This window comes from Plasmodium inui (assembly GCF_000524495.1).
Source record: "Plasmodium inui San Antonio 1 unplaced genomic scaffold supercont1.19, whole genome shotgun sequence".
NCBI lineage: Eukaryota > Apicomplexa > Aconoidasida > Haemosporida > Plasmodiidae > Plasmodium > Plasmodium inui.
This window is the reverse complement of record NW_008481853.1, coordinates 172,746-199,945: the sequence shown is the minus strand read 5'-3', so window position 1 is coordinate 199,945 and position 27,200 is coordinate 172,746. Positions and strand designations below refer to the sequence as shown.

Here is a 27,200-nt window from a genome sequence, read left to right as displayed (position 1 = left end):
CTCACGGAGGAGATAGCCATGTTGTAAGGCGGAGAAACATGCCCCCGAGTGGCTAATCCTTTGGGAGCTTCTCCATCGCGGAACAGATCCATTTTATATGCAAAATTTAGAAGTGTGCAGTTTGGACCGACTTAATCGGAGCAGCACTCTACGGACCAGAGAAAGACGCACCTCCACTCAAAAGAGCAACTCCTCCTCATCATCGTCTCCATCTGCATTACTTTCGAAGTTATTAAAGATGAGCTTCCCCCGTTTGACTTGCCCCATCAGGTAGCAATCCCTGCTCTTGAATCTCTCCACCAGAAATTTTTTCTTGTCAAATTGGACGTCATCCCAGGATGGGATTTTATCACGAGGGAGGGCATCGCCGGTAGGCACTCTCGACTGGTGACATCTTCGAATGGATTTCTTTTCTTCACAGAGGGGTGTCTCCGCATCGAACTCGCCCGCGTGGTCATCGCGAGCATGCGGGTTATGTTTTGTTTCAGTTTTTCCTTTTGCCGCTGCTCTCCGTTGGGCGAATTTGCTACACGGTAGGGTTGCTCCATCTGTGTAGTGTTCACTCGTGTAGTGTTCACTCGTGTAGTGTTCACTCGTGTAGTCTTCATCTGTGTAGTCTTCGTTTGCGCCTGCTTCATTCGCGCCTTCCTCATCTGTGTCACTCTCTTCTGACTCCTCGCCCAAATCGTCCAGCGAAAAAACGGAGAAGGGCGCCTGGACGTAGACATTTCTCTCGTCATTTTCGCATGTGGAGGGCTCCGTCGAGTGACGGTTCTCGAATGGTGCCTCTTCCTGGTGGGAGGAGTGTCGACTTTGCGATGCTGGCTGCTTCACGTAAGGAAAATCACCATCCATGTCGATATCATCCTCTTCCTCCGCCCCAACGTCGATGTATCTGTTGTCCTCCCCAAGGGCATTATTTTCCTTTCTCTTAATTTTCATTTTGAAAGATTTTTTCCTTGAAAAGAGCGGAAGCAAACTCGCATTTTGTTCATCACAACTTCTAATGGACTGTGCCAAGGGGAGATTTGAAAATGATAAGAAGTTTGTCACGAGAAAGGTTTTATTTGTGAGGAGAAACATGTTGTCTTTGTCTTGACCATGATTTGGAATATACTCCGAAGTTGTGTCTCCTTGGTGTAACCGCTCCGTTTGTGCTTCTCCACCGATGTGTTCCTCCTCCAGGGGGGCGCGCCCGTGCCGCATTTGCCCTCGTTCCGCGTTATTATGGCGATTAAGGTCATTATGAAAGTCACCGCCGCTCCTGTTCATTTTTCCTAGCCGGTGCAGGTACGTTATCGCGTCGGAAGGAAAATGAAAATTAATTATGTGGTCCACATTTCTGGTGTCTATGCCTCTACTCAACAAATCGGTGGTTACCAAAATGGCAACATGCGCCTGGTGGAAGTTGTGCAGATTTTGCATCCGCGAATTCATTGATATGTTTTTGTGAAAGCAGAAGACGGGCCAGTTGTGTTTTTTTAAAAAAAAATATATCCGGATGCAATCCTTTACGCTGTTAACGAAGACGATCGTTTTGTACACTGCTTTGTTGTGAATTAGGTGGAATTTCCCCCCTTTCCTTGAGCTTGCAAAGTTTTTTTTTTTTTTCTCTTCCCTTCCTGCTGGGTTGGTAGTTGTATCCTTTTTCGCCTCACCATGTTCAGAAAATTCTACATGTCTGTTCATTTCTGAGCTAGTTGACCACTCGTGGTACCTTTTCAAAACGTGGATTAGCAAATCCAGTCTGTGCTCGAAAGAGCTATTCTCCAGTTTGTCGATCTTTCTGGACAGAGCGGCGTCCTTCAGGCTGTCCCGATGGGGAGTGTCAGAACCGCTATGCTGAGTGGAGTTCCCCTCATCGTTGGGAGTGATGCCGGAGCTATCCTCCCCCTCGCGTGTGGCCCCGGCCACGCCGCTAAACAGGTAGTGGCTTAAAATTTTATCCCTGTTTAGTTCTATCCACTGGGTGCGCACGTTTCTCGGGATTTGGTAGTTGTCCCTACACACAATTTCGACCATGTTGCTGAACCGTTCTGCCAGCATGCTCCCCGCGGTGGTGTGTCCCACAGAGGGCAGCGTCGAGCTGACGTATATCATCTGGAGTAGCGGCAGCTCTCGCGCGTGTTCCGCGTTTTTCGAGTTTTCTATCTTTTTCGCCTTCTCTGCCTTTTTCGCGTTTTCTATCCTTTTCGCCTTTTGCGGGTTTTCCCCCTGGGGGGGGTCCTTGGGGTGGGCATCCTCGACGGGGTTGCCCCCTTTGGCCCCCTCAACAGGCGACATGTCCAGGTCTCCAAATTGGCTGCATTCTAAGTGGCTGCCAACGGAATGAAGTCCACTTGGGAAGGTACTTAAAACTTGGGGTTGCCCAAAGGGAGCCGTTTTCGCTCCATCGCTTGTCAATGGAGCTGATTTCGCCTCACCGCTGGTTAAGGCAGCCTCAATGGAGGTGGCGACATCTTCCAATCCTCCACTGCTTATATCAATATGAGGGTTATAAATCTCAGGTCTCCTCTTAACAATGTGAAAAATGTTCATCATTGTATTTCTGTAAGCATTATTTTGAAACAGCATATCTACTTCATCGAATATGATTATGGATGGGAGGATCTTTTTGGTCCGCTCATTTTGGTATGTGTGGAGAAAGATGTCCGGAGTGGTAATCACTATGTCTGCACATGTCCACATGATTTCATCTTTGCACAACACGGGGTTGGCAACTCGGTTAACGTTTACCACGTGTATATTTTCGAGATGATAGTTCTTCTCTAACTGAAGCATTTCCATTTCCTGATTTTCCGAGTCTATGTTGGTCCTTTCATCCATATTGGAATGATGCGTGTCCTCGTAGGGTACGTCATTCAACGTTTGTATGTTGATCCGGTTAAGCACGTCCAGTTGTTTTATCACTCGGACAATTTGACTTATATTGTCTTTATTCACCGTTAGGATAATAACTGGCTTATTAATTTGTAGAGGGTTCCTAGTTAGGTAGCGGTATATGCACTCGTCACTATCGCGATTGTGGTCATTATCGCCATTATCTGGAGGGGTATCCACCCAGTTTGATTCCTTCTCCTTAACCTTAATGTTGTGCATTAGGATGTTTTCCAATTTGGCTAGCTCTTCCCTATTGGTACGGTCACTATTTATGTTGTTCAGGTTGATTCGGTTAATTTTGATTACTTCTATGAGTTTGTTCATGAGGCTGACGGTTCTGTGTTCATTACCAGTTTGCTTCTCATGTGGTGAGAAGATTTCTGCACAATTTGGATCCTCCCCCATGGATGTATTTCTTTTTTTCTTCCTCTGCGTGCGATGCATCCTACCTAGGTGAGGAGACCCACGCATGGATCCTTCGTCCAGTTCATCAAAGTGATTTGGCAGCAAGTGAAATTTCTGGTTCATCTTCTTCCCCACCTGAGGGGCATTATCTTCCAGCAGTATATTCCTCCTGTAGTGACTATACTTGAGAAAGTACTTCCTCATTTCGTGGGACAAATCAAAGTTGTTGTTAAATTTGAAGTTCTCCCGGACGGAGTTTCCGCAGCTTTTTCTTTTTCCTCCATGATAGCTTTCAAGGATTAGCTCCTCCAAATAGTCATGAACAAAGTAGATATTGTTTAGGAGGGGCATCAAGTAGGCTATGGTTTTTCCTGACCCGTCCGGGTAATTTATGAGCACATCTTTCCCCTGCTGTATGGTTAGAAAGCTGTTGATTTGCATTTTATTCAATTCGGTTATGTTTAGTGTTTTCAATCCTAGAAGTAACATTCTATGGATATTTAACTCGTTCACTTCTTCGTAGTTCCTCTGGTATGTCTCTATCTTATGCGGGTCGCTTCCTACTCCCTGGTGGTTATACTTTTGATAGAGTTTTTTTTGCACCCCTTGGTACCTTTTGCGGAGTTGCTCATTTGGAGGGGTACCCTTTTGTGTGTACTTCTCCTTACTGGGTTGATCTTCATGAGGGGGGTTGCTTCCCCAGATGGCTGTTTCACATTTTTTTTCTTCTCCTTCCCCTGGGATGGAAGTAGACATGTTGCTGCCTTGGCTGAGATTCATGTATTCGTCCGTTTCGTCTGCAGTACGACTTTCGGAATCCTTCACCCATTTGATCCTCCTTTTCGTTCTCAACAATTTGGGCTGCTGAAAGTATTGCAACGTAGGTGATGATTTTCCCCATTGGGGGTACCTCCACCGAGATAGCCACTTGGAATTCATGTTGTCCCTCTGGCAGCTGCGTTGTCATTCCCTAGGAGGAAGAGTTGTAGTGGTGCCGCTGCCAGCTTGTGTGTAGAGGGCTACATCGCCTTTCTCTTCACCTTGACCCGGGTTGCAGTTAGCCCTCACATTTGATACGAAGGGGTTTGCTTAAGTGAACTTAGCTGAACGAAGGTGCAGTCATCTCTTCTTTACGAGTGATGCTCGGCATGACGTCATTTGGAAATATGCACCCATCGGACGTGTGTGGAGTCATCTCCACAGCTGTGATGTTACTGGGGACGGATTGTTGTTTTCCCGGAGTAGCCATTCCTACGTTGCATGTTCACCTTTTCACCGCGGTGTTACCTGCACAGAGAGATGAGTTCTTTAATGGTGTGGCACTCTCCCTGGTGCGTAGCCTCAAAGAAAGGACTTCATTTTAGCCTTCATTTTACGCTTCTTTTTCTTCTTCTTTTTCTACATACGCTTAGGCGCTCCCTTTTGCCAAAAAAGAAGGGGATGCATGAACGTCAATTTTGTTTGCCTTTTTGGTGAGTCAAGTACCGTTCCTATGAACCGTCCCACCATTCGAAACTTTGTGTGGAGCCTCTCATTCCTCGATGTAACGGATCGGAGAAGGGGGGCAAACAGATATTTATCGGCCACTCCGTGTTGCACATGTATAGATGTTCCACCGGTTGATTCAGAACAAGGAAGGTATCCTCTCTGCGGGCCTCCATCCGCCGCTGCCTTTTTTTTTTTTTGCAGTCAATCCTGAATGTAGCCTCTGCTTTTCTTCACTGCGACTGTCGTTCAGAGTGGAGTTTTACTACCCCTTCAGGGATAAAAAAAAAAAAAAAAAAAAAAGATAAGGTAAGGTAAGAAAGTAGAAAAGAAGAAGATAAGAAGAGAAGCTTATCGAAATGAAACTAATTGAAAAGAACCTAATCGATAAGAAGCGAACCGCAAGGCTGTAAACCGAAGGGAACACAATGACAGCCCAGAAAATAGCGCCCCAATCCCAAAGCGCAAGAAATGACTGGCCGAAATGACTCCACCAAAGCTGCAAAGATAACCCAAAGGCAGAAAAATAATGGAAAAGAGGAGGGGAATAAGATGCTATCTGCTCAGCTGGTCGCTCTCCTGTTCATAGCCATAAATATCAAGTGCGTAGTTTCAGTCAGAACAGACACTTTTGGGAGCAGGTCAGGTATACAACACAAGAATAATGACTTCCTCCATGGTGGTGACCGTAACCAAGGAAGACGAAGGGAAGTTCCCACGTTTGTCAATGTAACTTATAAGAATAGTTTGAAGCTACCCAGTCGGTGCATCTTTGATCGGTTGAGAAATCCCTTTAAGTGCTTATCACCCCTAAGGGGCAGTTTCCAAAGTGTGCAGGTGAGCAGGAAAGAAAGGAAGGGGGAAACCTCTCCATTAGAAGATCTCAGCATCACACACGGCAGTTCCGTAGCTGTGCTCCAGGAGGAAGCTAAAAATGTAGTCCGAAAAAAGAGAGACATTTTATCCAGCGGATTTAAACACCGCACACAAGGTAGTGATATGATGGATGCAGGAAGTGACCCACTTAGACGTGGTTCGAAGAATCAAATTAAACATGATAGAGGAGCAGAAATTGGCCAAGCGGAGAGCCCCAAGCGGGAAAAGAGTGAAACCAAGGAAATGAGTCAGACACACGGGGGGGTAAGAAGTCTGGTCGGTACGAACAGAGGTCCACATCGGAAGAAGGGAACCCCTCAGGGTGTCGTGGACATACAGAACACGAATGTGCGGAGCTTTCTGCAAGGCGGTGAAGAGAACCGGTGAGTTTGCCCCATAGTTTTGTTACCACTTTGGCTGGCACTTCGGTTGGCACTTCGGTTGCCACTTCGGTTGCCACTTCGGCTGGCACTTTCGCTGCCATTTTGGCTACCATTTCTGTCATCATTTTTGCCACCTCTTTTCTTCCTTGCGCCCTTTTATTCATTCTCTCCCCCCCCGCCCCCTCATTGTGCAGATCGCTCCACCTGCTGAACTACATCTACCATTCGTGGAAGGAGAAGAACTTCGCCAACTTCGTGACGGCGATAAAGGACAAAGGGTTCAATCACACATGTGTGGAAAAATGGCTACACAAGATGTCCATAAGCATAAATAAGAAATACATAAAAATACAGCTAAGGAGGGATTACGTGCTGATTAAAAATAAGTATTTCGATCCGAGGCAAACGAGGGTGAAGGAATTTCACCTAACTTATGGAGACATTAACAAATGCCTGGAGATTTTAATAAAAGACATGGATAAATTTTGTTCATACGAGATGTCGTCCATTCTTTGGGCCATCACAATTATCCTCATCAAGCTCTTTAAAGGCTCCAACAGTGTGGATAGCAGCATGGGAAGCAACGTGGACAACACTGGCAGCGTGCCCTTCTCCGAGATCCACGCGGTGACAACTACCCTGTTGCATAACTTTAGGAAATTTTTTTCCCTCATTGTTTTGCACTTGAATAAGGTGAAGGGGTATTTGTCCATCGACGAGTCTCTGTGGGCGATCTGGAGCTTGTGCAAGCTGCTGCACTTTAACGTGCTGTGCGCGGGGGGCGCCTCCTCTGCGGTTGGCAGCGATGGAAGTGATTTCTCAGTTGGTGACTCCTCCCCGGGTGGATCCCTCCGGGGAGACGGCGTGCGCGAAGAAGCCCCGTACAGCCCCCACCAAGTGGCCTACCTCAAAAACAAGTTCCATCTGACTGAAGAAACGGTTAAACACATCCTTGACATATTCAATCACATATATAAGCACCTCCACGGAAACCTACAATTCCTGCAGGAAAAATATTACATCTATATTCCCTTTATCATTTTCGAATCTCAGACGTTGCTGTTAAGAAGTAGCGTCCTCTTACTGAACAGAATAATGTCTATAATTCTGAAGAGAGACATTTTGCTTTCCCTCTTCAATTTCGACACGTTGAAGAGGAAGCTAAGACGAAGGACTCTTCAGATGCGACATGGAAGAAGCATTCCTGAAACGCAGCATGGAAGAAGCACCGCTCTGGTGAGCATTCCCCATAGGAAGAATAGCTACTCACAAAATGTAGACATTTTTAGAATTAAAACTCTGAGCAAAGTGTACAAACTTATTAAATGCATTTCGAAGATATTTTATCCTTTGAAGAATCCTAACATTCGGAATTTAAATTTGCACAATAATTATGACAGCCTGGATGTGGGTCTCCTGGGAGACTTCGTTCGCGCATGCAATGATGTCCTGGTGAAATATGTTGACTACTTCGTCTTCGTCATTCGTCGGGACGAGGGAGAACGCTCTGTGCAGGAAGGTGGCGCGACTGGCTCAGATGCAGCTGTGGAGGGGGGGGAGGAACCACTTCTTCCACTCCAGGAACGCCTGCGTATGGAGCATAAGAACGAGCTGATTTTTATTTACAACTGCCTGAGGAGTTCGCTCGTGTCGCTGATCAAATTGGACCTGAAGGACAAATACATGTACGAGTGGCTGAACGGGAACATGCACCTCTTTCAGTTTGGGCGGCTAGTCGAGGCGGCCCAGAAAAGTGGTGGAGCGGAGATGGGAAATGCTCCAAGCAGCAGCCTATTCAGGGGCAATGCTTCAGTTGGCAATGCTTCAGTTGGAGATGACTCATTTAGCAATGCCGCAGTTGCCAATACCCCAATCGGTAACCTCCTAGGTGACCGCTATACCGACCACTTCCAAAGCGAGGAGCTCCTGAGAGAGGGCCCACCCCTTGTGGACAGCAGCACCTTTGAGCAGACCAACTCTGCGCATCCATCATATGGCGAACGGGAAATTGCAGATGGAGAGCCCCAAATTGGAGATGCCAACTGTGACGGTGTCAGCGGCGGAAGGGAAGAGGTAACCCCATTGGGTACAGCTCAAAGTATACACACCCATACCGATAATCGGGAGACGTCGGAAGGACCCCCTGCAGATGGAATCGCTACGTCAGATGGGAAAGGGAAATCCAATGATGTATGTCTGGATGTGCTGGCGCTGAGCAAATTCACAAAACTGTATAGCACCGAAATGAAGAGAAAACTAATAGCAAATGTGAAGCGAAGCATTGCCGACTCATTGAAGCAGTTTGAGAATCTCTACCAGAGTAGCAACACAGACCAGGTACACCACCCGACATATGTCTGCATTAACGATATATACATCATAAAGGAAAAGCGAATAGAAGAACTGTATGATGAGGAGACAAAGACTTTTTACAAAAAAAAAAAAAGTGTCAACTTTAGAAACGTGATAATGCCAAAACAGCTAGCCATTTATGTTAATTACATAGGAAGAAACATGAATTTAGTAGAAAGCAAAAAAGAGCTGGATGAGATTTTCTGCCTCTCCGTCAGGTATATCAATACTACCAGGTTTAACTACTTCACTTCAAATGATATAATTCACTTTCTTCAAGGGCTATTAAATTATTACGAGGTGGAGAGGAAAGGCATGAATGCTTTGTCTGAACAAGTGAATAGAATGTTAATACTGCTGTGTAGCATTGTGGAGAATTCATTCCTCAAATGGAAGTCTTCAAATATATGCCAGCTCATTTATTTGCTAACAAAATATAAGCATATACACAGGAACATTTTTAATAAGTTCGACTGGCTGCTGAACAGAATTGAATTCCCTCGCTACGTGTATGAGAGGGCTGGGATAGACACTGCCGGGGGGGGTGAAGTTGGTTCTGATGAGAATGTGGTGGGCAGCAGGGCTGTTCAGTTGGATTCCTCGGATGGGGACGCTGCTCAGTTGGATTCGTCGTATAGGGACGCCCCCATGGATTCCTCGGATGGGGACGCTACTCAGTTGGATTCTCCAGGGAATAGATACGCAAGAATCCATTCCTCCGATAGCAACGCTGCTCAGTCTGATTATCAAGACAACACCGACATGCTTTGCAACCCCCCCGCGCGCCACACCGAGAGAACGAGCAAGTCGACGCGCATCAGCATAAACGAAATCAAGTATGACAACCTGGGCTCGGCGCTGTGGGCCATGACTTCGCTCAACAAACACGTAATTAAAAAGAAGTTTTTCCTAAAATTCTGTTATCTTTTCTCCGTGTACTTTTCTCTGCACATGAAATTATATTTAAGTCAGAAACATCGAGATGGATGCCACTCAAACGGTTTTGCTACCTCGACTGAGCAGGACGTGAAAGAGGAATCTCAAAATGACGATGACTTCTTACGACACCATGCCACTTATTTTAAGTTGCCCTTGGACTCAATGACTATAAGTATCTATGTCAACACCTTTGCGAGGAAAATAAAAATTGGGTTCAAACATCTCTTCGATGTTATTAAGAATGATGTGACAATTGTGTCCAATTTTTCTGTCAAGGAACTTTCTTACATCATGTATTCCTTGGCCAATGTGGATAGCAGTGCCTTGGGGGACAGCGTCTTCCATGATGAGCCCGTTTGTCACGACGGGGGTGATGTCAGGGAAGAGAGTAGACGCCGCCTTGAGCAGTTTCTGCATCGAAGGAGCGCCCTGTGGGTGGACGATGTGGATGACATGTTTGACGCGGTGCAAGGGCTACCCCCCAAGGAGATACGTAGTCAGGAAGAGGAGCCAACCTCGAAAGAGGCGCACCAGGTTGGTGGCAACGGCAGTGAAGACAGTAATGAGAGCAGCAATGGAAACGGAAACGACCCCGTGAAGAGAAGAAGCAAAACGATCGTGCGAAAGAAAAGCTTCCTAAAGTTTAAAAGAGACAGAATCGAAATTTCCAGCGAATTCTTAAACAGCCTGATGCAGAAAGTATACAACTGCGCATCAGCCATTTTGCAGAAGAAAAAAAAGTACCTCCAAGAAGCAATCTCTGATGGCACTCTCTACATGAGTAATGCCAATAAAAAAAAAAAGATCGAAATAATTGACCTCATGAAATTAGTATACAGCATCTTTGTTTTCCTAAATCAACGAATTCAAGTCGGCCGAGATGATGGAATCAAGTTTGGCCTCGCCGAGGAGATCATTCGCCTGTACAGCCTCATCGTTAAGAGCTTCCCCAGCACGCTCAATTATATATACGTCATCATCGACACGTATGCCCTGATAAGCAATGTCTACACTTTGGACGCCTTCACGAGGGGTATCATAAAGGTGGGTTCGCGCGTGGCATTGGTTGAGCGGTTGCATTGGATATAGGTCCATTGGATAGAGGTCGACTGGATGATCTCGATTGGACCGTCTCGATGTGGCATCCCTGCTGGAGTGCTTCTTCCCCCCTTTCTGCAAGCACACATATCATCCTCCTCCTCTTCCCCCCTGCAGGAATTCGTCCAAATTTGCGTAAAAAAGGTTGAAGAAGAGAAGATGTTGGATCTGGAGAAGAAAAAGATTATGATGAGTATTCAAAATTTGAAGGCAACCAACTGAGTCACCGGCGTCGCTGATCCGTTGGAAGGGGGCCGTCGCAGTTAGGATGCCGTAATTAGGATGCCGTAATTAGAATGCCGCAATTAAGATGTCGCAGTTATCATGCCGCAATTAGCCCTTTTAAGCTGACTCTTTGCAATTTTCTTCTTTTTATCCTCTCTTCCGTCGTGCAGATCGGATGTGTGCACAGCTGTGCTTGCAGATATAGACACACGGCCCAGAAGTGTGCGTTCTTTTTTTTTTTCTTTTTTTTTTTTGTGCCTCCCTTTGTTTTCACCATGGTTAATTTTTTTGTCCCGTTTCGTTTCGCTCCGCTTCGTTTTGTTTTGCTTCTTTTCGTCTCATCTCGCTCGCTGCACGGCAACTCAGTTTGTTAATCAGAAGAGGAACCGCTCGGGAGCGAGACCAAAGTTAGAATCATCATTTGGGGACGCCCGCGTGGTTGCGTACTGTTGCCCGTATCATTGTGCGTCCCTCCTTTCCTACTTAAGGTGCCACATGTTCGCCGCGCTACACTTGGTACATTTTATATTGCCCCTGTTTAGAAATTGCAACACTTTTTTGAGACCATCCTTGTTCGCAAAATCGTTCTTTTGTTTGTTAACCCCACAAAATCCATTACTATAAATCTGTCTGTAGAGATTGTCAAGAAGGTGGAGTGGTGGACCTGTGCTGCTGTCCCGTTCTTTACTTAGCTCATTCATGTCATAATATTTTTTGGCGTACTCGGGGTATGTTTTTTTGAATACCAAGTTGCACGCTTCGTTCAGGTAAACAAAATTGTTGCACTTGCTGCAGACGAATTTGCAGAGGTCCCTGCTCGTTCGCGTCATCTGGGGTGTATTAGTGGTGAGGCGGGAAAGGAGGCAAGAGGCGAAACAGATGTCAGGTCCATTCGGAATATCTTCTATTTTGTATTCACCAAAGGTCTGATCGCTCCGTCGTTTCGTTGCTTCGATGATCCGATCCTGGCTGATCCGTTTCTCGTCGATTGGTTACTTTGCTGCCTGGTTGCCCCGTTGCTTCTTTGCCTGGCTGCCTCATTTCTTTGACCCTTCTTTTTTCTTCCTCTTCTTTTTAGCATAACAATTTGCACTGCCCGTTCAGGAGTTTGCGCGCCGCTTTCACCCCGCAGGGGACGTTAAAATGGAACAAAATAAAAAAGATGGCCCAATTGGGTGCCCAGATGCAGTGCGCACACCTTGCGCTGACAGCTGATCGGTGACTGTTCCTGCGGGTTAGAAGGATCTTCACTTTATTGTTTTTTTTTTTTTTTTTTCGCGTCAGGAGTTGATCTCTTCAAGGGCGAGAAGTGCATCATATTGCTGGTCGCAGCTTAATAGAGGAAAAAACAAGAAAGAAAAAAACAGCAGCGTGGAAGGGATTCTGTGCAAACAGTACACAATTGCCAGCGCGACCAGCCCTGCCACACGACTGCTCCGCCGTTGCTACCGTTGCTAATGCTGCTACCACTGGTGTGACCTCTTGGGGCATTCCCCGCAGCCCATGTCTCCTTGTGGGTCTGATGTTAGTATGCCTCTCTTCATTCTAGGAGGCCAGCCCCTGCCCCTGCCGCAGTCATTATCAACAGGTTATTAAAAATCCCACCCATGAGAAAAGCAAAAATGCAGATGGAAAGCAAAAGAAAAAAAAAAGCACAAGTGTAAGCGCGACGAAGCAGATTGAATATGCGTGTACCATTTTGGGAGGCATGTTCACTGGCATGTTCCTTGGCATGTTTCATCTGGGTAGTTGCAAGCGGCGCAAAGAGGAAGGAACAGCACTTCATTGGTTCATCCAACAACATGGTGAAGAATGTAAGCTGTCCAAGATATCAGTGGGTGGAGAAAAGAAAGGCACATCGGATTTTTGGCATTCCACGCATGTACAAATGGCTGACGTCGTATTACCCTACAGTGAGAGAAGAGCTAATTACAAATGAGAAGCAGAAAGAGGTGGATATCTTTTATGTGGACATGAATGGAGTGATACATCACTGCACACATGCGAACAAGGAGACATTACCTCTGCATGATGAACACGAGTTGTTGTCGAATATTCTGAACTATTTGAAGAATCTGTTTCATTTAGTGAAACCAAGGAAGTTAGTTTATGTCGGGGTCGATGGGGTGTCCCCTAAGGCCAAGATGAATCAACAAAGGAAAAGACGCTTCCTCAGCTTATTCAAGGTCAGCGATAATTCTAACGGGGCTAACTTGTTTAATCCTAACTGTATCACTACCGGCACCGACTTCATGTACAAGATTAACCTCGCTCTGAACAAGTGGTTCCAGATTTTGAAGAAGAAGGGGATCTTCCCCTTCGACGTGATCTTCTCCGGGTCGGATGTCCCCGGGGAGGGTGAGCACAAAATTTTGAAGTTCATTCGGGAGGTACGCGCGATTAAGAAGCGGCGCCGAGAAGCGTTGTGGAGAAGTGGAGTAATTTGTGTAACGAAACCCTTCCCGCAATGGGGTGGCGTATTATGTGTTATATCCCTTCAAACTTCGTCACGATGTAGCGTTCCGCGTCGCCACATGATTGTTTCCCTATTTCACCTCTCCCCACCGCAGAACTGCAAGCGCGACGGCGGCTTCCGAAACTACAGCCACTGCATCTATGGACTGGACGCCGATCTCATTATGCTGTCACTCGTCACGCACCTTAACAACATCTTTATTCTGAGGGACAAGTACAAAATGAACAACGACTCGCACGTTGCGCTGCTGGAAAATTTGGAGATGATGCAGCGGGATTTTAGCCAGCCTAGGGAGGAGGCGGCCACACATGGGGGGAACGCAGAGGATACCACTGAGGGGGGAAACCGGGAAGATCCCATTCAGGGGGGCAGTGAAGACGATACCAATCAGGCGGACTCCACTCTGCGCACCGTTCTCCCTCCCCCGGAGAGATCCCCCTTCTGCAGAGTCCACCACTACACGCAGGACTACTACGCCAACTGCGAACCGCTCAACAGTTACGACTTCGAAATTTTAGATGTGTACAAATTGCGCAACTCGATAAGAACGCAGATAGCAACCTACATAAATAAATTGAAAAAAGAAAAAAATGTCATCTTTAACATCAACCGAGTGGTAGACGATATTGTCTTCCTCTCCTTCCTAGTAGGAAACGACTTCCTCCCACACATTCCAAACATCGATATTAATGAAGGATCCATGAATGAGATTCTAAATGCGTACATATACTACATATATAGATACAACAACTACATAACGCTTAAGGACAAGGTCCATATTCAGAGGCTTAAGATTATCCTAAAAATTTTAAGTGCCCAAGAGTTTTCCTACTTTCTGAAGAGAGGAAATCAGGAAAACGTCATTGAATTCACCGATGAGGGCAAGTACAAGGGTTACTATTACCTACAGAAGTTTGGCGTGGAGGACCCCAAGCAGATCCAGCACATTGTGAAGAAATATATTGAGGGCCTCTTCTGGAATCTGCACTATTACCACTTCGGATGCGCCAGCTGGTATTGGTAAGTGGAGGGAAAAAGCGTGGAACCGCTTCGCCCAGGCGACGGCTTAACAGGGGCATCACCAGAAGAGAGCGCCTCGTCGCGTTCCCAGATGCACCCCGTCGTACAAAATGAGGAAGCGATATTACACATGGACTTTTTTTCTTTTTTTCTGTTTTTTTCTTTCTCTCTTTCTTTGCAGGGAGTACCCCTACCATTACGCGCCCTTGTGCAGCGATTTGCTCTCCTTTGAGAAGTCCGATTTTTTTTTTGAAAAGGTAGGGGCGACCACGGCGTAACCTCCGTGGGGATGTCTGTATTTACCTGTATATACATATGTGCAAGCGTGAGTTTGGTCGTCTGCCTTATCGTCCGCCTGATCGCCCCCTTTACCTCTCCCTCCCCGCAGGGAAAGCCCTACTCGGCCTACACGCACCTGATCAGCGTGCTGCCGCAGAAAGACAACAATCTCCTTCCCGAGGCGTACAAGTGAGTCCATCGCCGCCCATTCAAGGTGGCGAGCTGTGCACAGATGCGCCGTTTGCATAGCCACCCAGATGATACTCCACGACAAGCACACACAGGGACATGCCAATAGCGATGCCCCTGCACATACCCTGTTCACCACTCGGCCCATCCACGTAGAAATATTTACTCCGAAGACGAGGTGAAGTCCTTCTTCCCAGAGAACGTCCGAATCGATCCCAATGGAAAAAAGTACGTGCTCGTGGAAGGGGCCTTTCACGGGTCTCCTCCTAGCCCATCGCCCGATCCGGTTGATTTATTTGTGAAGTCGTCCCGAGTGGTTGCGTCATCACCCATCCTCGTTATAGTCATTTTTATTTTTCCTTCTCTTTCTCTTCCATCCCCGCAGAGAAACGTGGGAGTACATCGTGCACCTCCCCTTCATAAACTGCAACACGATAAACAAGATAATTACGGAGCGCAGTAAAAAGATTTCGAAGCTCAAATACAAGTTGAGGTAAGTTTTTTTTCTTTTTTTTTTGGAGGGGCGGAGAAGAGAGCTCCCACCGCCTACAGTCCGACATGACATAGATTAGGATGACATAGCATATATTAGGATGACATATCATGGCATACCCCATACCATAGGATGCAATGGCACCGTATGACATGACACCAAATGATGTGAGGCCGCTCCCTTCCCTTTTGTAGAGAACTCATTGGACGGGAGCACAGATACTAACACTGGAACAGAAGGGCTAGTGTAATTAATGCAAAGAGAAGAAAATGGGAAAACTGGCGTGACGTCTTTTTTTTTTTTTAGTGGAATGGTACTCACCCAGGGAGTCCGCTTCTCATGTGGGTCCAATTTGGTTACCTCTTATTCGTTTCCATTGAGAGGAGAATCTTCGAGTAGGTACTCGCGGGGATGTTTCTGCGAGGGGGACGCAGTTAGAGAATGGGTTAGGCGGTTCAGCGGTTAATCGGTCAGCCGCTTATCCCGTCAACCATCCCTTTATACAGGTGCTCGGTTGGCCGATGTGCCTTGCGCGCCTGCACCTGCGGACTTACATTTTTTCCACCTGGTCCATTTCGCTGGTGGTGATCATGAGGTCTCGCTTGGGCGACAAGGAGAGGTCGTCCCTGAGGGTAGGGGTGCGGGAAAAGGGCATGTCGAGCGGGTGCAGCAGCGACGCGGAGTGGCACCGTGGAGTAGCAGTGCAGTGTAGCAGTACAGAACAGCAGCGCGATTGCTCAGCGTGGATTGTGGGACGCCGCTTCTTCCTGTCGCGGGTTAGCTCCCCGCACAGGCCTTACTTGTAGGAGGAGAAGCCGAAGGCGCTCGGGGATAGGTAGTTAAAGCTGAGGCTTATTCTGTTCCTGAGCATGTCGGCGATTTTTTGGAGAATGTAAGAAAAGAAGGAGTACTTTCTCAGGGAAAGAAAAGAAGAAGTGAAATCGTAATGCCGAACGTACACCCCCTGTGATATATAATAGTTAATAATCTCGATAGTGATTTCGTTCATTGTTTGCAGCATTTTTGCTTCCATGTGAAGGGCAATACAGTTAGCCCTTTCCCGAAAGTAATCCTCTTTGTTCTTGAAGTGGTGGACAAAGGACATGGAGGAGTTGTAGAGGTGGAACAGATCATCCATGTTTTTGATTTCCTTCGCAAACTGACTAATCATATTTGAATTTATTTTTATTTTTTTTATTCTCTGTCTATACGATTGGTACAATTGTCGAATGAGGGTCTCCAGAAAGTGCTCATATTTTTCCAGCAGGTCTGTTAGGACGATGCGGACGAGGTAAGAGTGCTGCTTCTTTCTGATCTGTTCTATGATGTCTTCATTCTTAACGACCCTCTTGTCTAATTGGAAGAGTAAGAATTTGTTAAGAAGCATTTCTACTTCTTTCGCCACTTGGGTCATTTTTATTTTCATTTTTCCCGCATCTGATTGGGAATCAAAATTGTCCATTTTGAGTTGGCTTGCCAATTTTAAATATTCATGGAGAATGGAGATTTTCAAGTTGGAAAAAAAATTATACACGAAGTAGCTTTCCCTAGTCAGGTTCTTCAGCGCGTCGAGACGGTGATTCGTGAAGATGGAGTAGCTTCTGCGATCCCCAGTTGGAGGGGTACGCGGTGATAAAGTTATTTTCCCCTCTGCAGGGTTACGCGGTGACAGAGTGATTTGCCCCTCTGGAGGGTTACCCCGAATGGGGACCTTCACTCGGTTGTAGAACCTCTTCTTCCCAATTTGGCCACGCCATCTATCCACATCGATGCAGTTGTCTCTCGAAAAGACGAACCTCTCCTTCACACACGTGTGGTACTGATCCTTCCAGTGGCTTCGAAGAAACGACTTTACTATGTCAGCGATGGATGCCTTTTCCTTCGCTACGTCGCTGTCATCGCTTGATGATCTACCTCCCGCCGCATCCTCATCATCATCCTCATGAAAATTGTATATGTAAAAAATGACATTGTGGCTATCATTGCTTTGGTTCACATAAAGTAGCAAGTCCATCACATTGAGGAAGTTGCTAAACTGAGGAATGTCCAGGAGATGTTTATTTAAAATGTCGTGGTAATTCATGGGGACTATGACGACGTCCGACTGTGCGATGTGTTCCGCGAGGCTTTCCATTTTGTGTTTCATGTCTCCCAGGTTTCGCTGCAGGTATTCGAAGGGGGTTTCGTCGTCCCCCCGTGCTGCGCGCGGAGCACTCCCCTCGGGGGTGTCCCCATCGGTTTGGTTAGCGGCTTTGTCAGCACTTTCTTTAACCGCTCTGTTAGCCTCCCCCTCATTGTCTCTCTCTGTGGTTGCCCCTTGTGGGCCCCCCTTCTCGCCGCACGGCCAGACGAGCGGCAAAAAGTACACCCTGCATTTGTTCCTGACCTGCTCGTAAAGTCTCACCCCCTCGTGGTGGTGCGCCCTCCTCACGTAGTCCGCTTGGTTGCCCAGTTTGAGATCGCTGCTGATGACACTGAAAATGGGGGGCACGCCAGGGGAGCCCCGCGACGCGTCCACCCCGCGGCCACTCTTACAGAGCGTTACCCCATGCAGTACAACGAGGAGAAGCGCCAAAAGGGAAAACCAACTGCGCACTGCGTGTAGCAGAACGTGAAAAGGAAAAATAAAATGCGAAACTCCTCGTTCTACATTGTTCCCAGGTAGGCAATTCATTTTGTGGATTGAGTCGAAAAGGGGTGAGAAGGCCGCCCAATCATGCCATGTTTAACTATGATAATGACGTTTTTTAAAAGGGGAAAAAGGGCGAGCAGAAGGGAAGACGCACAGAATGGAAAACGCCTCCGATGAGCGCAGCAGAGAGAGTGGCGGCTAGTGGGATGGAGAGGCCGTGGGGCGGTGAGGCGGTGGGACGCTGCTGAAGCGGGCGCTCCACCTATGCAGAAAGAGCGGGGGAACTCACCGCGGGGAAAAAGCCTATCAATGGGCGGTAATTATTTTTCCGTTCATCAACCATGTGTTTTGCGCGCAGGGGGGAGGAAAATTATTTTAAAGTTTAAGAGAGGATGGAAAAAAAAAAAATAATTATGTGAAGGAATCACAATGGGGGAAGAGAAGGTGTGAGTTTTATGCGTAGCCCTCACTGAGTCGATTCAGGAAACTGGTTTGCACCTGGCTCCGATTTGAAGTGGCATGCGCGATGTGCGACTTGCCTACGCGGTATGTTGTAAAAAAAGGAATGCACAAAAGGGGGGAAGAAAAAATCGATGCGAAATGGGGACTTACCGCTTCGCATGTACGTTACAAAAAAATAAAATAAAAAAAGGGGGAGATGCTGCCCGGGGAATACACAAATGCGAGGCTACATTATGAATGTTTTTTTTTCTCCTTTCGAGGAATCACGTGCATCATTCTTCACATCGGAAAGGGCACATACGTATCTCAGGCGAAAGATGGGAACTTGTATCGCTCCCCCCAATCAGTCGCCAAACAGAATTTTGTCCGTTTGCACTTTCTTGTTCTTTGTTTTCATCTTTTTCTTCCGCTCCGCGCTGTTTTTAAACCTCTTCGTGTTCTTGAAATGAACATACTTGAGATCTTTGTCGTAATATTCAGCTGTCCCTGGAATCAGCGGTTTTTTTATTTTAAAAAAATCTGTGATCTTGTCAAAGATATCTCTGTTTTTCCTCCCTAGGTAGACAAGCAACCTTCTTCGTTGGCTTACACATTTGAAGAGGCCTCTCAAACAGGCAAAGTCCTGCGAAAGGGAAATGCAGTAGTGATGGTGCAACGTGTATGAGGGGGTGAAAATGGGGGAAGTTGGGCCGACCCAAACGAGAGCTGCCTGCCCGCGGGGGGTTTACCCCCTCAGTAGGGTTCTCAAACATTCCGTCATTTGGTTAGCTACTATTTTGTTAATAATTTTTTTTTTTTTTTTTTTTTTTCCTTTTCCTTTTTCCTTGGTGGGACTCACCTTTTTGTTTCGCTTCATATGCTCCGTGAGGAAAAATATTTTGAAAGTCAAAATGATAATTTGAATCTCGCTACTACCGCAGTCTTTGTCATGCCGCTGAAAGAGCCTCCGGTACTTTTGCGTAATGAGCTCCTTTAGCAGTTCCTACGAGGGGGAGGCGCGGATAAGCGGTCATAAGAGGTCATGGTGTTACGCAGAGTTAGAGGATAGGCAGCGTAGAACTGCGGGGAAAAGTCACACTAACACAGTTGGCATCGTCTGCCGCGTCTACATTTTTCCCGACCCACATACCGGCTTAATCGTTATGTCACTTCTGTTAAAGGAAAAGGAACGCTCTATTGTTATGTTTTCGCTTTTTTTTATAATTTCCTCAATTTCTTCCTTTTGTTTTTGTGCCTTGGTTTTTATGGTCGTCTTGGAGGGTCCTTCTTTTGTGTCCCCCTTGGGAAGCTCTTCGCTCAAGCTGGGCGTCTCACCACGCACAAGGGCCGTCTCCTCGTGTCCATCGGACATGGCCAACGTGACGTATGCACTGTCGGTGCTCATCCCCCTGGAAGCATTATTCCTGTCGCGCTTTCTTTTTCGAGGAAGGCTCCATGATCCACGGGGCGAACAAACAATTCGGTTATCTACACAGTTGAGAGGTGCAAAAATGGGGATTCATTTCGAGGCATGGATTAACGGTGCGGGGGCGCTGAAGCTGGAGGGATTGGCGGACTGGGGGGGAAGGCGCAGCAGGAGTGGGCACATTTGCGCCTGGCGATTGGTATGTGGCGGGTTATCCATGACTAGTTATGCGTCGTGGTTTCCTCGTTTTGGTTTTCCCTTCCCGTTTAGCTGCTCACCTAGGAGGAAGCCATCGCAAAATAGCATCCCTAGCGGTAGCTGCACGTGGAGGACTAGCAAAAGCGCTAAGCAGGTCCTTATCCGTTTCATTTAAATTTTCGGTTGTCATAATAATTAGTTTTGCTGTGCCGTACGGGTGGATGGGGTTGGCTCCTCTACGCGCGGTTGCCTGTGTGCTCATGTGTGTATATCGCAATGGGGCAGGGGACGTAGCCCACGTGCGAGCAACTCTCACACGTGGCTTGTTTAGCAAATTGTTCGCTTCTTAATCAGCCCCGCATCATCCTCCCTGGTGTTCCCCTTCTTCGTATATGCCCCTACTATGAAAAGTAAAACTGCATTTTGGAGGAAGCCACATACGCTTAGCTCATTCGTATATTTCAAAATAACCTGCCCGGATAGGTGTGATATGTTTTTTTCCCCTTCTCCTTTTCGCACTATGGAAGGGGGAAAAAATGAAAAGGACTCATATAGTTGGTCTTGCAGTAAAACAAACTTGACGACGTTTTAGCGAAACGCTTCTCTGATGAATTCCCGAACTCAAATTTTATTCACATGACTTTAGGTGTAACCCTCATGTTGACGCGAGGTGCCGTTACGGGGGTGGAAAAAAAAAAAAAAAAAAAAAATAGCCTCAGTTGAGTGCATATACGACTGGGACATGCAACACGGAAGAGAGAGCAGCCGGAGAAACGTCCTGGCCAGTAGCGTACTATGGACCAAGGGAAAGAACCCATGTGAAATTTTTTTCCCCCAACATCGGCAGAGAATTTGCCTGGCGAACGAGCAGAAAACGTATTTGGCTGGAAATAGATCGCCGTTTCGCTGTGAATTTGTATTACATGTATATGTATTTTTATTTATATTTCTATTTATATGTATTTCTTTTTCACTTGTGGGGCAAGCCTATCCCATGCTGCATCTGTAATGCGGAGCTTGTAGAAGCATGCCCCCTGAACAAACGACGGACGATGTAACCCTCGCTGGGGATATTCATTCTGAGATAGCAACTGTCCCCGCGTGTCGCGGTTAACGCTGCATATGCATACCAGTTGGAATATCTCCCCCGGTTGGCGGCGTGCGTGTAGCGCATAGTGAGAATATTTACGATAGCGACGTGTATAAGTGCCCACTTAGGATGGCCACTTAGGACGTCCATCTCGTCGTACCTAGGTGCCACTTCAATTTGCAGGGTTACCACGCTAGTGATTTTGGCCAAGCGGGAGGACTTTTCCTGTGTAATGCTTGGCGCAGTTGTTTCCCCGTGTGAATGCGAGAAGAGGCCCGGAGCGGAACTTACGTAACATATTGCCACCCAAAGAGAAGGACAAAAATGCAGATCAAACTAGCCAGCGTCAACACGTCAAGCGACGCGAAAAAAGAAAGAGTAAACATCCATAGTCATATCAAAGGGTTAGGAGTAAACACGAACATATACCTGCACGAAAATGACGTGAATTTAACGGACGAGCGGTATTCGATGTTCTTTGACAATTCGTGTGGCCTTGTTGGGCAATTCAAAGCAAGAGAAGCGTCTCTATTTCTAGTGGATTTAATAAAGCAGAAAAAGCTAGCTGGGAAGTGTATCCTGTTAGCGGGTCCAAGTGGAAGCGGGAAGAGCGCCCTAGCAATCGGCATCAGCAGGGAGATAAATAAAAAAATGCCCTTCGTGTTCCTATCAGGTTCCGAAGTGTACAGTAATGAGATAAAAAAAACGGAAGTCATTTTAGAAGCCTTCCGAAAAAGTATACACATAAAAATAAAGGACGAGAAGTTGGTATACGAGGGGGAGGTGGTCGATATGGTGGTGGAAGAAAATGAGTGCTTGTATTCGTTAAATAAAGCGAAACAGATTAACGCCATTATTATTACCCTCAAGACGGTGAAGGGAGCAAAGACGTTGAGATTAGCCCCCAAAATACATGAACAAATTGTTAGAGAAAAAATAAAAATTGGAGACGTTATTTATATAGAAACGAATACAGGACATGTAAAAAGGTTAGGTAGATGTAATGTGTACTCGAAAGAATACGACATCGAATTTGATGAGTACGTATCTCTACCTAAGGGGGAGGTTCACAAAAAGAAGGAAGTGATACAACAGATTTCCTTGCACGATATTGATTTAGCTAATGCGAACCCGACCGTAGGGGAAGATCTAGCTTCCGTATTGAATTCCTATTTGAGACCTAAAAAGACCGAAATTACGGAAAAGCTAAGAGTAGAAATTAACAAAACTGTGAATAAATTTTTAGAAATGGGACTAGCCGAAATTATCCCAGGGGTTCTATACATAGATGAAGCACATATGTTAGACATAGAATGTTTCTCTTATCTAAATAGGGCCATAGAATCCCCCTTAGCTCCAATTGTTATAATGGCAACCAATAGAGGTATCTGTACCGTTAAAGGAACAGATAATATTGAACCTCATGGCATTTCGGTGGACCTCCTAGATAGGCTTATCATCGTGAAAACGTTTCCCTACACGCTGAAAGAAATTGTTCAGATTTTAGCTCTACGGGCGCATACAGAAAAGATCAACATTAGCGAAGAGGGGATGAATTATCTAGCCAAAATTGGCAGCCAGTCCTCCCTCCGTTTTGCCATGCTTCTATTGGAACCCTCTAGAATTATAGCTAGCATTGAGGGCAAAACGGTCATTGATGTAAAACACATTGAGCAGGCTGATACTCTGTTTATGGATGCAAAAACCTCTGCGCACAGGGTCGCCGAGCAGTTCAACAAATTTGTCAATTGAAGGGGCTCAGCAGCGATAGCGTCGTGTCGATGGGCATCACCTCGTGTTCTTTTTCTTTTAATTTTTCCCAATTTAGGGGCCTAAATTGGTTCACTTTTGCTTATTACGTGTACGTTGCGTTTAATCCATTTGAGTTGTTCCGCCGGAGCGGCCTAGCTGTTTTTTTTTATTATTTTATTTTTTTTTTCAAAATATGTGCAATTTTATTAGTATGCGTCTTTGTCTTTCTTAAGAGACTGTTTATTCTTCCCCCCTTTTAACCCTTCCCATGTGGGAATAACTACAGTGGGATGTTCTGTTACACCGCCAAGCCCCTGAGAAAACCTTGTAGGTACATTTCTCCGTTAAAGGCAGCCAAACGGGGACATTTACTTTAAAATGGATTTTACGAAAGATCGATAGTTCGAGATGAACTAGGTCATAGCGAACGCAACGAGTCGCGGTGAAATTCACACTCATAAGGGGGGGAGGGTACATTCAAGCGAGCAAGACACATTTTAGTCAATCTTTGGGATGTAGAAACGTGTATGTTGCAGAAAAACGCGGAAAAACAATTATAGCGTGACAAACGTGGGAGGGAAAAAAATGGTGACATGTGCAGGAACGCAACGCGAGGACGTCACACGGATAAGCGACAACTTTGTTGCCACGCCTACCAAACGTGGATCACCTTGAACGTCATTATCGAAGCAGCTAGGAAACAGAAAGTTGAAGTAAACCCACACACGGATATAAATACATATTTCATGCAATTGCCATTGCTATATTTGCATGATGATTTTACGTGCGAATCAACTATTACTATGTGAATCATTAGCGATATCACGAACATGCATGCGGTGGTGACTCCGTACGAGAAGACAAAATCTCTTGACTTCTTCGTGCTTGGAACGAGAAACGCGAGTATGCTGTACATCATCAAAACTAATCCTACGAATGTGTAACATCCTAAAATGTAGTTGACGCTGTCAAGCATCCCCCCTACCACGAAGAGGAGAATGGACGCTATGATCCCAAACAGGAAGGTGACCATGTCTTTGCGCATTTTCATTGTTCTGTTGAGTTTATGACAGGTTTACTTGCACCTCAGTTTGTTAGTTACTGCTTTGATCGCCAGCTTATTAGTTACTACTTTGCTCGCCGGCTTATTATTTACTACTTCGCTCGTCAATTTTTTAGTTACTGTCTTGTTCGTCTCGGTTTTTCCCCTAAACAGAAGCGCCAATTTATTTGAGTCCTTGTGATGGTGTCTAACGCGAGTGGATGAGATCACACGTTTGATGAAGCGGACAGGAGTGAACCAAAAAAAAAAGTGTAAACAGAAAAAGGTGTAAAACTGGAATATACATGAAAAGGGCTGAAAAACGAATGAGCAAGAATGTAAAATGTGCGATGGAATAAGTTTTACGCCTTTTTAACATGTTCTTAAAGGAGGAAGAAAATTTTGCAGTTACATCGTTTTTTTCCTCTTTAGTTGATGGAAAGTTTTATATATCCATATTTGCCGCTGTAAAATGGTGTGGTATTGTTTTTTTTTTTTTATGAACAAGTCAGAAATAATGCTATATTTTTTTTTTCCCCCTTTGTTCAAACCACCGTTGTCCAACCTGCCATTGTGGCAGTGGGGCTGGCAAAGGCGTAGCAACTTTTACCGCTTTACGACACATACTGCAAGTCGCTAATTTGTCTTTTAATCAGTAGGGGTTCTGGGTATATTTAGAAACAACAGCTGAGTTGGCATTTCTGCTCTTAAAAAAGCCTTTTTTTTGCACGATGATGAAAAAAAAAATTTCCTATGATGATAGCCCTTTTTGTATGAACTGTTCATATTTTTTTTTTTTTTTTTTCTCACTTGTGTGCAACTTTGAGTGTGTGGCTTTACACTTCGCCACCCCCTGTGATGGTGGAAATGCAGACAGGAAAACCGCTTAAAGGATTTTTATAAGGAATAACTAGGGTGGGAAAAAAGAAAAACCTGTAGAATGGTCAACCATTTTGTGTATCTCACGATTGAAGTATTTCCCTCAGAACAGTTTTAAGGTTCACAGACATGGTGTTATTAATTGCTCAGTTCGTAAGTGACTGTCCGTTTGGACTATTCGCGGGTGCGTGTAGGTAGAGGTATTTTTTATGGAACCATAATGGAGGGTAGTTCAAAACTGGTGCGTGGAACGATCTGTTCAATGTGGCTTTAGGAAGAAACATCTTTGGACGCAGGGGGATACTCCATTGTTGATGTGATCCGATTTATTTATTTGGCCCCTTCAAATGGATCGAGCGATTTCGATTTAGGGGATGAACAATAGATTAAAAGATAACAAAATGTTCAGAATGCTGCAATTTTGCCTTCTGCTAAATGGTTTTGCTGTTAATTTGGAGAAAAGAAAAGACGTCTAAGAGGAGTGTAAATAGCATAACGTGAGATTAAAACCGCGTGATGCATTATGCGTGCCGAAACTCGAGCAGGGGAGTATGGGACACACGCAACATCAGGTTGCTTTTACATTGGGGCCTAAACCTGGCACATGCACGTACGTGTGCACAGGCACATTAAATGAACACTGTGGGGGGGAAATTCAAAAAGGGGGATGTGAGAGAACAAGGCGCAGGAGCAGAGACAGATGGTAAAGAAACAAACAATAGTGAAAGCATAAAACATTTAAAAGGTAACAACACACAAGCGCCCACCCACGTGCATGTACACTGTGCGCATATATACGGACACAGAGATATGGGCACGTATTTATACATTAAATTAATAACATATAAAATGTGGAAGTATATTTTTCTTTCTGTAAAAATGAATGCGATGGAGAACCTTCTCATTTTAAAAAAAAGGGGGGAAAGGGGCAGGAAAAAAAAGGAAAAAAAAAAAAAAAGACCAAAATAAAAAAAAAAAAAAAGGCATAATAAAAGGGTACCACGTGGCAATGTTATCCATATACATGATAACAATGGAGCAATACGTGGAAATAACATGTGCGAAAAAATAAAAGCAAAGAAATGTAGAAATAATCGTTGCTTGAATTATTATATTTATTTTTGTTTTTTTTGCAAAGCATGATATGGGTATGTGTACAAGGCGCATCTTGAAAACTAAATTTTAAACTTTGGTGGGCTGGTGGCATGGTGAAGTGAGGCGCTCCACTCCGTCTTCGCCTAGTAGACTCCCTCCTTGTCGCACATAAATTTGAAATGGTCACTGTAGGGAAAGAAAAAAAAAAGGTGGGGGAAAACAATTTAGTAAAACGAAACGCAGCGATGAGGGAAGCGGCCAAATGTTTCCATCATATGCACCGGGAAGACACAGTAGAAGATACTCCACACGATGAGGCAAACTTAGCCGGATGTGTTAATCCGTTTTAACAAAGTTTGGTGGTCGTCCTTACCCCATGAATTTATTCATAATTGTCTGCATTTGAATGTTCACTCGGGCGAATTCCATGTTCTGCAACGGGGGAGAGAGAGAGAAAAAAAATGATTACACCTGTGCAACAGCGTTAGGGGAAGATCAAACGCGTATGTAAACATTTGCATATAGAGGCGAATGGGTGACAACACATGGAGTTGTCCTCCTCACCGAAGTCAGGGCGTATTGCTGGTTGGCAATGGAGGCCTCTACGTCTTCCGAAGTCAAGTTGAATTCTTCTTCGACTTTTGCGCTCACTATGGATTGTATAACTGCAAAGGGGAGGGCATAATAATTTTTGTGATGTCGAAAATGGGAAAAGTTACCATGGGGAGAGGGAAGCACGTTAATGCGAGGTGCAACTGTGGTGGTCAGCCCTTACACGGACGGGAACGCGCCCCAGCTCATTATCCACAAACAGGGCCATATTTCTACAAATGCGGCCATATCTCTCCACACACGCACATATCTGTAGACACACGTTTAAGTCATACCTAGTGCTATTAGCTTGGGATCCAGCTCGTGCTTATTCGGGATCTTCTTAAATTCTGGATCGATCTTATACAGTTCATTTAACATGAAGTGGTGAATTTCGATAATTTTATCGACACTCAGTGTGGCGGTTTCGCTAATGTTGGCGTAGTAACTGAGATAGGGAGGGGGAAGAAAAAGGGGCGCGTTAAAAATGTTCACAGAAGGGAGGTAAGAAGAAGAATCTTCTTCTCTTATCCACTCAGCAACTGTAAATTGCCGTGGACATCTACATTTTCACGCGCCAATTTGCACACGCAAAAATGCACTGAATCGGTTTCGTACTTCTCTTGGGACGACATGAGCTTCGAGACGGCCTCTTTCACCTCTGCAAGGGTGGTAAGGAGGGGTCATTCATGAGTGGACATTATAGGTGGGAAAAATTGGCCATAAGATGACCGATCAATGGTGAGGTGGTGCCATAAAAAAAACAAAAAAGAAGAAAAAAAAAATAAAAAAAAAAACAAAAACAAAAAAGAACAAAAAAACAAAACAGTACCTGGATCGAAGTGGTAATTCTCCACAACCTTGTCAAATTCGGGCATCTCGATTTGATATTTACCCAGGGGATCCACAGTGTTATATGTCTTCGCCACATTATAGACGGACATAAAGCTTGGG

General features: G+C 45.5%; 9 protein-coding genes across 9 annotated transcripts; 3 read left to right on the top strand and 6 right to left on the bottom strand.

Moving 5' to 3' along the window:
* Window positions 1-177: 177 nt before the first annotated feature.
* Window positions 178-4,224, bottom strand: C922_04037 (hypothetical protein; the record flags this gene model as incomplete). The annotated part of the gene is made up of 1 exon (XM_008819622.1): window positions 178-4,224. The coding sequence occupies one exon, from the start codon at window positions 4,222-4,224 to the stop codon at window positions 178-180; it is 4,047 nt and encodes a 1,348-aa protein (XP_008817844.1).
* Window positions 4,225-5,241: 1,017 nt separating this feature from the next.
* On the top strand, window positions 5,242-10,640 carry C922_04036 (hypothetical protein; the record flags this gene model as incomplete). Its single annotated transcript, XM_008819621.1, has 3 exons — window positions 5,242-6,029; window positions 6,224-10,364; window positions 10,536-10,640. The coding sequence occupies 3 exons, from the start codon at window positions 5,242-5,244 to the stop codon at window positions 10,638-10,640; spliced, it is 5,034 nt and encodes a 1,677-aa protein (XP_008817843.1).
* Window positions 10,641-11,122: 482 nt separating this feature from the next.
* On the bottom strand, window positions 11,123-11,473 carry C922_04035 (hypothetical protein; the record flags this gene model as incomplete). Its single annotated transcript, XM_008819620.1, has 1 exon — window positions 11,123-11,473. One exon carries the CDS (start codon window positions 11,471-11,473, stop codon window positions 11,123-11,125), a length of 351 nt encoding a protein of 116 aa, XP_008817842.1.
* A 972-nt stretch (window positions 11,474-12,445) lies between these two features.
* Window positions 12,446-15,104, top strand: C922_04034 (hypothetical protein; the record flags this gene model as incomplete). Its single annotated transcript, XM_008819619.1, has 6 exons — window positions 12,446-13,033; window positions 13,214-14,139; window positions 14,321-14,396; window positions 14,528-14,607; window positions 14,764-14,835; window positions 14,993-15,104. The coding sequence occupies 6 exons, from the start codon at window positions 12,446-12,448 to the stop codon at window positions 15,102-15,104; spliced, it is 1,854 nt and encodes a 617-aa protein (XP_008817841.1).
* Window positions 15,105-15,650: 546 nt separating this feature from the next.
* Window positions 15,651-17,774, bottom strand: C922_04033 (hypothetical protein; the record flags this gene model as incomplete). Its single annotated transcript, XM_008819618.1, has 2 exons — window positions 15,651-15,726; window positions 15,901-17,774. 2 exons carry the CDS (start codon window positions 17,772-17,774, stop codon window positions 15,651-15,653), a joined length of 1,950 nt encoding a protein of 649 aa, XP_008817840.1.
* Window positions 17,775-18,537: 763 nt separating this feature from the next.
* C922_04032 (hypothetical protein) lies at window positions 18,538-19,578 on the bottom strand (the record flags this gene model as incomplete). Its single annotated transcript, XM_008819617.1, has 3 exons — window positions 18,538-18,816; window positions 19,033-19,176; window positions 19,324-19,578. 3 exons carry the CDS (start codon window positions 19,576-19,578, stop codon window positions 18,538-18,540), a joined length of 678 nt encoding a protein of 225 aa, XP_008817839.1.
* A 1,633-nt stretch (window positions 19,579-21,211) lies between these two features.
* On the top strand, window positions 21,212-22,639 carry C922_04031 (RuvB-like protein 1 (pontin 52); the record flags this gene model as incomplete). The annotated part of the gene is made up of 1 exon (XM_008819616.1): window positions 21,212-22,639. One exon carries the CDS (start codon window positions 21,212-21,214, stop codon window positions 22,637-22,639), a length of 1,428 nt encoding a protein of 475 aa, XP_008817838.1.
* Window positions 22,640-23,291: 652 nt separating this feature from the next.
* Window positions 23,292-23,690, bottom strand: C922_04030 (hypothetical protein; the record flags this gene model as incomplete). The annotated part of the gene is made up of 1 exon (XM_008819615.1): window positions 23,292-23,690. The coding sequence occupies one exon, from the start codon at window positions 23,688-23,690 to the stop codon at window positions 23,292-23,294; it is 399 nt and encodes a 132-aa protein (XP_008817837.1).
* Window positions 23,691-25,798: 2,108 nt separating this feature from the next.
* C922_04029 (hypothetical protein) lies at window positions 25,799-27,190 on the bottom strand (the record flags this gene model as incomplete). The annotated part of the gene is made up of 6 exons (XM_008819614.1): window positions 25,799-25,841; window positions 26,029-26,087; window positions 26,220-26,320; window positions 26,543-26,694; window positions 26,865-26,907; window positions 27,079-27,190. The coding sequence occupies 6 exons, from the start codon at window positions 27,188-27,190 to the stop codon at window positions 25,799-25,801; spliced, it is 510 nt and encodes a 169-aa protein (XP_008817836.1).
* Between the last annotated feature and the right edge of the window lie 10 nt (window positions 27,191-27,200).